The sequence below is a fragment of the Chinchilla lanigera genome, unplaced genomic scaffold (assembly GCF_000276665.1).
Source record: "Chinchilla lanigera isolate Chin_1 unplaced genomic scaffold, ChiLan1.0 scaffold00133, whole genome shotgun sequence".
Lineage (NCBI taxonomy): Eukaryota > Metazoa > Chordata > Mammalia > Rodentia > Chinchillidae > Chinchilla > Chinchilla lanigera.
The window spans coordinates 1,007,445-1,017,440 of NW_004955534.1; the positions used below are offsets into that span (position 1 = coordinate 1,007,445).

General features: G+C 51.3%; 1 protein-coding gene across 3 annotated transcripts in view; it reads right to left on the reverse strand.

Moving 5' to 3' along the window:
* Lonrf3 (LON peptidase N-terminal domain and ring finger 3) overlaps positions 1–9,182 on the reverse strand; it is a 37,228-nt gene extending 28,046 nt beyond the window's left edge. Inside the window, exons 1-3 of one of the 3 annotated variants that reach the window (XM_005410453.2) lie at positions 8,192–9,182; positions 5,349–5,467; positions 2,243–2,365 (exon numbers count right to left, since the gene is read on the reverse strand). In XM_005410453.2, the coding sequence (XP_005410510.1) occupies positions 2,243–2,365; positions 5,349–5,467; positions 8,192–9,014 (1,065 nt within the window). In that variant the 5' untranslated portion in view covers positions 9,015–9,182. The remainder of the gene's footprint in view (positions 1–2,242; positions 2,366–5,348; positions 5,468–8,191) is intronic. The other 2 variants (XM_005410454.2, XM_005410455.2) reach the window with 2 other exon arrangements.
* Between the last annotated feature and the right edge of the window lie 814 nt (positions 9,183–9,996).

Here is a 9,996-nt window from a genome sequence, read left to right on the forward strand (position 1 = left end):
TCCTCTCTCTCCCTCTCCCCCTTCTCTCTCTCTCTCTCTCTGTCTGTCTGTTTCTCTCTGTCTCTCTGTCTCTGTCTCTCTATCTCTTCTCTCTCCCTCTCTCTCCTCAGTGGCTTTGGAAAATAAAAGTCAGAGTCAACTCTCAGTAAGGGGAATCACTCCAAATGAATGAAAGTCAATTTCACTTCAGTTTCAGCCTTAGAAAGGCCCAAAGGAGTTGAGAAGAAAAGAAAAAAAAATTAGAGGTGAAAAACAAATCCCAAACAGAAACACAGTAAGTTCTAAGCCAGCTTACTAATGTCAAGTGAGTTTGGACCATTTTCCTCAAATATGTAACCGTGAAATGGAAACAATCCAGGAAACAAGCATAGCAAAGCCCCTCAGTGTCCTTAAATGGCTGCTAGGGCCTTTATCACACTCCCTGGAAAATTGCTTCTAAATTCTCTGCTAACTTCAGAACTGTGTGACACTCACCATAGGGATATGCTCACTAGCATTGTCTGGCATTCATATTAACAAACACAAAATTGTGAGTTCCTTGAGGACCAAGGCTGTGTCTTATGCCTCACTGGATCTCCAGAGCTTCCCACATCCTGCCTCTCATTCCATTAGGCAGATGTGAAAACAAAACCAGCCAATCTATAAAAGCAAACTGGAGAGAGAAGGGGCTGCTAGTCCAAGGATGATACCAAAACCCCTCAGGTCAACTGGGGAATGAACAGAGGAAAAAAAATTCCTCTTGAGCCAAGACCTGCCTCTTTGAGCCTTTGCATACTCCAACCCCAAAGAAAAGGCTCTTCTAACTGCCTCTGTCCGTCCCAGAACTGGATAGTTCTGTTGCTCCTCTTGACTCAGCCTCAGCACTCTGTGTCTGGACTCCAGACATGTTCTCCTGGGACAGCAGGATGTTGGAGTAGTTAATAGGGTAGGCTTTGTCAGCAGACCAAGTTGAATTTTACTATCTTCCCACCAATCACTAGCTGCATGACCTTAGGAAAATTACCAAGCCTCATCTTGTTCATCCATCTCATCTAAAACATGGGGATAAATAATAAATAGGAATACCTATTCTCCTAGGGAAGTTGTAGAAATTAAATTATATCTTCCACTTAAAGTGCCTAGCACAGTGCCTAGAGCTTAGAAAATACTGATGAAATGTTATTGTTCACACCATGGACAATACCTAACATTTGGTGACTGGTCCATAGCATGGAGCAGTTCTCCAAGACCCATGATCCTTGCAAGAAAACCCTGCCACATACTCCAACCAGGTCAAAGCAACCCCTCAGAGAGAAAGTTCTCCACTAAAGTCAGAAAACCCAAAGCCCAGCTTCCACTAAGTTTATCAGTTTTTCAAAAGATTCCTTCATGGAGCCTTCAGAAACTAGTCCCATCTATTGCTCACTTTCTTCACCCACTGCTCTGCCAAACCACACAGGGATGAAAGTGGCTATGGCTTGGTAGAGAGTAGACGGCTGGACACAGGAGAGCAGAGACAACCACTGACTGTCAGCATCCAACTTCCAGGCCAACTAGCCAGACACCGGGAGAGTAAATTGCAAAACAATAAACAACAAAGTCCATGAATTGAAGATGCTTGACCCTTCATTCATGTGCTCAGTATTGCAGGCAATTTTTTCATGGCAACCTCACTGTCCTGAGACCCAAGAGTTGGAATGACTATTTGGATTATATTAAAAGTCTCTGACTTCCATTCGTGAGACACTGTGTTTAATTTCTAGCAAAGGAGCTGAAGGTTAGAGTTCTGTGTATAGCAGGGGCAGTGTGGGCCATCGATGTCCCTTCCCAGGAGCTGGTCACCCTGTGTGGCTGGTGAAACTGCCATTCAGCCAAAGAAAAGCTATATAAATGCAGACAGCTCCACACCCTAGATCTCTCATCAACAGCTAGAATCTGATCAGCAAGTCTCACTCCCTAGGTTAATTTATTTAGTTTAGTTTGGTTTTATAACTTATTGATAATTCAGACCATGAGTAAAAGAAACATTTCTCTCAGGCTTCTACCAAAATTCAGGGACTTCCCAGTCTGATCCTACACATCAGGAGGGCAGTTTCTAGGCAATCAATAGGCACACCTGTCTCCCTTTTGTCCCCTACCACCGGAGAACCACCCCCTGAGAACCCCAAATACAAGGGAGGGCATCACCCTCATTCCCCTCCCTAGAGAAGACACATTAGTGGGGGTCCACTAGGCAGCTGGACCTGATGTGATTCCTACTCACCCTCTGGGCTTCAGATCTTGCTCTCTTGTTCTTTCCATCAAGGGATACACAGTACAGAAACTCTCTCAAGGCTTCCTCCACCTTGCCTAGGGTGGCTAAGGCTTGTGCTTTTCTGAAGTGTGCCTGGAAGAAAACACTAGCTTTCAATCCCATCTTATTCACATTATTAATGCTGCTACTGTTCATGACAACTGCTGAGCGATCACTATTCTACGAAATGTTTTAAAAGCATTCTTTCATCTACAGCTCTCTAACATAGGAAATTCTTCTGAATCCCATTTCAAAGAAGACAAGACTGAGACTCACAGGTGCACCTCACCCAGAGAAACACAGCTGGTAAATTGTGGCATCAGAGTTAGAACCTGAAACTGACTTTACCAAAGCCCATATTTTTAACCATCATGAGAAGGCCCATTTGGATATTGTCTTCCTCTGCACTCGTCTGTCAAGCAGAGACCTAGTCAACACAGGGGCTTGCTTAGGCATCTAGACTTGCTGGTCATTTCTCAGAAGAGGAACAAAAGAATGAGCACAACATCTCCAAGACCTCAGAGATTGCTAGTGGCAACGCTGGCACTAGAACTGTGGTCTCAGGACTCCCACAGCCCTCTTCCCCACAAAGCAGAGTGCCCCTCAGAGGGCAACTCACTGGCTGACTCCATGAATTTGCTCACTTCTGCTGCCTCGCCACATCTTTTACAAGCAAATTTGGGGCTCTTCAGGGTCCAACCCCAAGGCCCTGGAAGAGACTAGAGCGAGCGTGGCAGCATCCTAGGGAAGAGGGAGGAAGAAAAGAAAATAGGGGAGAGAGCTGGCTTCTCTTCATGCAGTGGCTCCTCCGTGGGGATGGCTGGGAACTGCTTTCTTGAGCAGTGGCCCCTGTGAAAGCCTCTTGGGGACCTCTTTCCATGCCTTCACCTCCTTCTGGAGCCTAATCTTAGCTGACAAGTAGATGCTGATGTCCTCTCTTGTTGCTCCTCCCAGCAGTGTTTACCAGGGACCTTCTAGAGAAAGGCTACGTGACATTGCAAGGTGGAAGGCATAAGTATTGGGAGACTGGAAAGGCTTCTGGGATCCCACTAATCAACCAAGTGCCAACTCATGTGCTCCACCTGTGCAGAGCAGCAAGCGCAACCTACTGAGATCTGTACCACCTGCAGGGTGTACTGAATACCTGGGGCCCTGGTTGGATGGCTGGAGTAGGCCCCCAGGTGAAACCCTCCCTTGAGGCATTTCACATCCAAAAGGTAGGATACATGCAAATTGGATGCAAGATTCTTTTGAATTATAAATATCAGTTCTTTCAATCCCCAAGATAATAGAGAACCCTCATCCCTTCCCTCCCCCTTACCCCACAACTGTGGGGAAATGAAACTCCTGCCTAATTCTTGCACCAACTGAGCCTTCACCATGGAAGTCACTTTTCCCATTTAATCCAAAATCTGCTTCTCAGCCCTACTTCCAATCACGATACCAAGGTCTTCAACCCTAGGCTTAGGATGAGAGAGGAATTAGTTCCAAGAGAAGTCCACTTATCCCCAGGAAATTCCCTCAGTTACACAACTAGATGGACTCAAACCCCACCACCACCACTACTAAGCCCCTTTCAGTTAAGACATTCGTGACTTGCACTGAACTGTAGAAGTGCTCCTTCAGAAAGAGGACATTATTGTTCCACCACCATTTGTGAAAACTCTCATGAAAGAACACAGGAGATTCACCCTGACATTACTGCAGAATATACTGGCCCACAATATCTTATCTGAAGTTCCTAGATTTCCCTCCTCCTCCAAATTCCAATAATCCAATATTTTTAAAGTTTAACCTCAGAATTCATTAGGTGACAAAACCTGACCTAAACTGACGTAAAGTATTTTAAAGTATTTATCCTACTTAGTGTGAATTTTACATAATTTGCTGCTCAGCTAGTGTGCTTACTTAGTGTGACTGGGACACTGTCTAGAGCTCATTGAGGGTATTACCATGTATATGGCCTTCCAATAATCACAAGCATGGTGGATTCTGAATATATCTGATCCCATGAGATTCAGATAATGCATCAAGGCTTTTGGACTTGGATATGGTGGTTTTTCAGTCCTGGGATTGTGCAGAGAAAGCACTACATAAAACCCAGCAGGATTTTCAGTTTGCAGAATGTTCTTTGGCCACACTCACCTTTGATCCTAACACATGCGTGTGAGGCAATCAGGGTAGATAGCAACAGCATTTTTTCTTTTTACAGCTAATGATATTTGAATTTCAGAAAGTAAAGCCACTTCCTTCATGGTCACCTTGGCTGCAAGAAGTACAGCCCAGACTCAAACACAGTCTAAACAAAATGCTGATATGTGTCCGAGGCCAGGAAGAGATGCTGAAACTGACATTTGTATCCTGGCATCCTAAGAGATGTCTAACCTGACTTCTTCCCACTCCTTCAATGTGACCTAGATATCTGGGGACACCAGCAGGTTGAGTGACTATAGTAAGGACTCAGAATGGCACAACCATTGTGTGAGTGTGGGGATTTCTACAAAGAAAGCTAACAAAGCTCCTAAGAAACTAGATGCTACTAATTCAGGAGGGCCACTCCAGGAATCCTTCTCTCACACTTTTTCTACTGTCCTTGAAAAATTATGGTGATAGGAAATATTTATATAATGCTATGTGTCAGGTACTGTTCTAAGCATCTTCCTCAGTGAGCTCATACCATCCTCATCACAAGAGCAGGTGCTTTGAATATCTGTATTTTATAGAGGAGATGAATCACAGAAAGGGTGAGTAATTTGCCCAAAGCCACCCAGCTTTAAAAGTACCAGGACTAAGACATGAACCCAGGCAGTCTGCCTCCCAATTCCATATTCTGGAGAGTCACAAAGCCCAGGCTGTTGTGCAGGTCACCACTTGAAGATAAAATTAGGGAACAATCTAGTTCCCTTGAAAGTTTGACTCACCCTTTGCCAAGGGATGCCCCACACCCTGGCTCCTTTGAAAAGTCCTCTTTCTGCTCTACTTGAGTTCTAGTCCCCTACCTCCTTGGGAGGAGGCCTTTCCTGACACCTGTTGTCTACAGTACAGCCCCTTCCCATCCCCGCTGTTTGACACTCACCTTAAAACCCATTGGGCGGAGTTTACAAGCTATTTCTGCATCATGCAGGGCATCTTCATGAGATTCCAGAGTGAAATAAATTTGAGACCTGTTGCTATAAAGCAAGTGGTCATTTGGAGCTGCCAAAATGAGAAAAAAAAGGAGCTGTCATTAATAACCCCCAGCACAAGCACATGATAAGTCCTGTATGAGGATGGATCTTGAACAAGTGACAAGTTACCTAGGATTTTTTTCTACCAGGGATCCAAAGGGTTAGGCTGTATGTCCAGTTCTAATATAGTCTTGCCTTCCACACCACCAGCCATTCCGGGTCAGTTTCCCCAACTTCAAAGAAGTAAATTCCCCTTACCCCTTTCAAGCAGTTCTTCAGAGGCATTGCAGTGTGTGTGGTACATTAGAAACTTTGACCTAGAAGAAGCCCTAGCACCCTGCTTCTTGGCTACACACAGTTAGTGCCTGGCAGCCTGGCTTCTGAGTGGCATATCACCAACAGAACAGGCCAGTCAGGGAAGAGACACAGGTAGCCAGATGTGACCCCTAGCCTGATCCCAGCAAGTCAAGACAATGTTACTCTTGCGGGTGAGATGACTGGTGATATTAGCAACATCTGGGTCTGCAAACCCCAGCACAAGTGAAACATCCCTGAAGGTTATGAAAATGCATTTACAAGGTCCTATCCTCCCATTACAGGTGGCCAAAAATGAATGAACCTGGACAAGACTTCTGTGAATAAAATAAGCCTGATTCTCACCAACACTCTCAGCTGGATAGGCCTCTAGAGATCATCTGGTTCAACAGATTTCCCCATTCTTCAGATGGGGAAAATGAAGGCCATAAAGGGGACCAAATCTGCTCAAGGTCACACAGTAGCTAGTCAAAGTCACTGCCAACTTGTCAGACTTTGCAATCTTTGAAGCTTTGGGGGGGGGTCCTTTTTTCTGAACATGGGTGTAATATCTAGAAAAATGAGACACTGGTCATTTTCTAGAACAAAGATGCTCTGTTGGGGAAGCCCTTTTTGCTCTTAGAAGAGGAAAGCTGGTCTTGAAAGTTTTGCCCTGATTGCCTGGAGGGGGTGGTTAACCAAGGTACACTGGAAGATGCTGGGGTGGGCAGTGGTGGCAGAATGGGGGCTGGGAGGTTTCTGGCTGACTGGGGGGCGGTGGCTGAAAGCAATGGATCCCTTGAGATCTGTACTCTAGTGGCCTCTACTTCCATTCATATCGCTCTTTTCCTCTCCCAGCTCTGAGCTCAGCTACTGCTGGCAGCAAACTCCAATGGGGTTTTTCCAGGAGCAGGCTCAGGGCTCGCCTGGGAGTCCATCACTTGCTCTGAAGACATTAGCGAAGTATTTACAGCCTTTCTGCCCCATCTCTTCTGCAACACATGCCAGCCCAGTGGCGGATCACAGCCTGCCTTGCCTGGGCACAGATAGTTGGTGGGGTCCTTCAGCCCGCAGCCTTCCCCAGTCAGCCCTGTTTGTCTCGTTGTCCCCATTACCCACTGCAAGTTTGAGTGGACATTCAACAGGTGGAGACGCCAGCCCACCTCACCTCCAGTCATCAGAGCCTGGCCCGGGGCACCCTCGGAACCCAGAGCCCTGTCTGCCCAACCCTGCCTGCCTTGCCTGCCGCCTCCGCCCTGGCATGCTTCGTCAGACGCTGCGACCGGCCGGCAGAGCTGCTGGCACGCTGCCGGAGCTGGGCACTACCAGCCGGCGGTTTGGCGGCCACTTCCTGGGTCCGGGCGTAGGGGATCGGAGGAGTAAACCCGGTCTCTGAAAGAACTCGGATGCGCGCGACAGGCCAGAGGTGTGGGACTGCTCACTTTGCCCTTGAAGCTGCAAAGCCCACACAATCCTCTTCAAGCAGCAGCGGAAAGCGGCACAGAGGCGTGCCTCCTTCATAAGCAGCCCATGTTTCTAGGGGATCCCCCGGCACTTGCTAGGTCCGGTTGCTAGGCTGGCGGCGAGGTTAAGGGACTGGAGGCGAGGCGCGGGCTGCTGGCTGGCAGCGGCAGCGCGCGGGGGGCGGGGGGGCATCTATTTTAGCCAAGGATCGTGTGATAGGAAGCGGTGACAATGAGTCACAGGGCAGCGGGGCGCGAGCGCCCCCCCCCCCCCCCCGCACACGCTCGAGGGATGGTTTCCGAGGCGAGCGTGGCCCACTTTGGTTACCTCAGCCGTTACACAATCCAGCCCGCCCGCCCGCGCGGAGGAGGGGCCGCCTGGCCCGGGCCGCTCGCGGCCCTTATGCAACCAGTGCTCTCCTGACCTAATTCCAGGCCGGACCCACCCCACGGGGAGCCGCAGCCCCGGAAGGGACAACTCCCAGAGGCGGGAGCGACAGACGCAGGCGCGACGGGACATCTAGGGCCGGCAGGAGAGAAGAGGACGCGGCGCGACTGTGGGAAGGGTGCAAAGTTCCTCTCCCGGCGGAGGAGGTGAGGGCAGGTTCGAGAGAGATCCCAAGAGTGCAGAGGAAGAAGGAGGGGAGACGGACAGAGAGGGCGACACCAAGCAACACAGAGTGACTGACAAAGATGAGAAGGGACAGCGAAAAAGAGGAACAGAGTGACACACAGAGGTTGAAAGACACAGAAACAAAAGCTAACAGGACAGGCTCAAAAAGACAAAAAACGAAAAGAAAAACAAAACACCAAACAAACTGCCAAAAGGAAGATAGGAACACTGTAAAGAAGGCTCAAACGGAGAAGACAAAGTCTCGGAAGTCGTCCTCCTTCACTCTGGCAACCCTCCATTTGAGGCACCCCTCGGCCTGGGTCACTCTCCCTCCCGCTGGCGTCGTGACCAAGCCCCAGCCCGCGGCGCGGTGGGGGCTCACCTAGCCTAAGCGCCTCATTGTACTTCAGCAGCGCCGCCTCCACCTGGCGCTCTCGGTACAGCCGGTTGCCCTCGTGCCGGAGTTGCGACGCCCGCGCGGGGCCCGGGAACAACTTGCCGAGGAGGCCGCTGAGCACCACGTTGACCCGCAGCGGCGGCGGCGCCTGCTGCCCAGCCCGCCGGGCACCGCGCGCCCTCCCGGTGGCCACCATCAACGCGGACAGCTTAACCCCGCACAGCGCACAGCGCCGGTCAGCCGCCCGCCCACGTTCTAGGCACAGTTTACAAAAGGTGTGGCCGCAAGACAAAGACACCGGGTCTGATAAAAATCCGTGACACTTCCGGCACTTAAAGCCATCCCAAACCTCAGTGGCCGCGGCTGCCGCCACCCCTGCCTCTTCCGCTGCCACGGTGCAGCCTGTCGCGCTGCTCTTGTCCGAGAGAGCCGGAGCGGGCGCCTGTGACTCGTCTTGCGGGACGTTCTCTGCCAGGCAGCGCACCAGCTGCTCCAGCTGCTCGGCCACCAGCTGCTGCCGTTCAGAGAGCTGTCTGTATACCTCGAGGGCTTCCCGAAGGCGCCCCCCAGATGCCAAGGCGTCGGCCTGTGAGAGCAGGACTTTGCACTCCGGGGGCGTCGAGGTCCTTGGAGGCTGCTCTTGCTCCGGCTCCGGAGGTTCGGGACCCTCTGTAGCCGCCTCCGGGTCGGGGCCCGTGTCTACTTCAGCCGCTGGTGACTCCCGCTCCGCCGACTCTGCCAGCTCTAAGTTGTTGCTGCCCAGCTCGGCGGGCAAGCTCAACATCTGTTCGGTCTGAAACGAATCCATTGTGAGAGGACCCGCGCTGGGAAAGGCGTTTAGGGACCGGGGACACGGATCAAGGAGTGACGGTTGGCAGGAATCGGGGCTTCCACGGCCGCGGTGCTGCCGCGCACCCGGCTCCGGCTCCGCCGCTCCTCCGTGAGCTCCATACCGGCCGCCCCGCGCCGCCTAATAACTGTCTTGTCTCAGCAAAGTGTTATATAAAACGTGCCCACGTGACGCGCCACCACGCTGCTCATTGGCCAGCAGCGAGGAAATTGTTACAAAACCAGACAGTTTTGTAACAGTGTTGCGCTTGCTTCTTTCGGCTTAGCTTTTCTTGGCTTCTTTCGGAGGTTGTTTGTGTTTACACTCTGACTTACTCCCACCACCACCACCACCAGCGCCCCAAACTTGGCTTGTTTTTGGAAGGAGAGAAAACGAGCCTCTCCTCTCGGGCTTCTCAGTCTCCAAACCCCACCTCATCCCACCTCCAAACTGGCCAGCAAACAGGTCCTCTCTGCCAGCCGCTCGCCTCCGTCCGCTCCAGCCCTCCCTGGAGAGGCCAGTACCTCCAGGCGCGGTCCGCAGGGTCTTCTGGGACACAGAGACTCCTGCTTCCGCGAGGGACCCGGGCTCTCTGCCGAGGGAGGCGAGTCGGGTGGATCCTCGCGAGGCACCCCCCGCAGCGCACCCCGGCCCTACCTCCCTGGGAACCCCTCGATAGGTTTCCGTCTTTCCCGGGGCCCCTGAAAAGTGTTGCGTGCAGTATCCTAAAGACTCTTGGTCTTCCTGCCAGGAGCGACTCTGAGCAGTGGGTCTGGCGGGCGGCGGCAAAGAAGTTGGGCAAAGCTCGCTGGGAGGTGAGGAACTCGAGGAGAAGTGTTTGCCGGCTGTGGTTTGCACCGGGAGCGGGGCGCCCCTCCTGCCCTCCTCCTCATCTCCCCAAACTCTAGATAGAACCAGCGCTGGAGCCGAGGCGGCCGCCAGCTGGAGACACATCCTGACC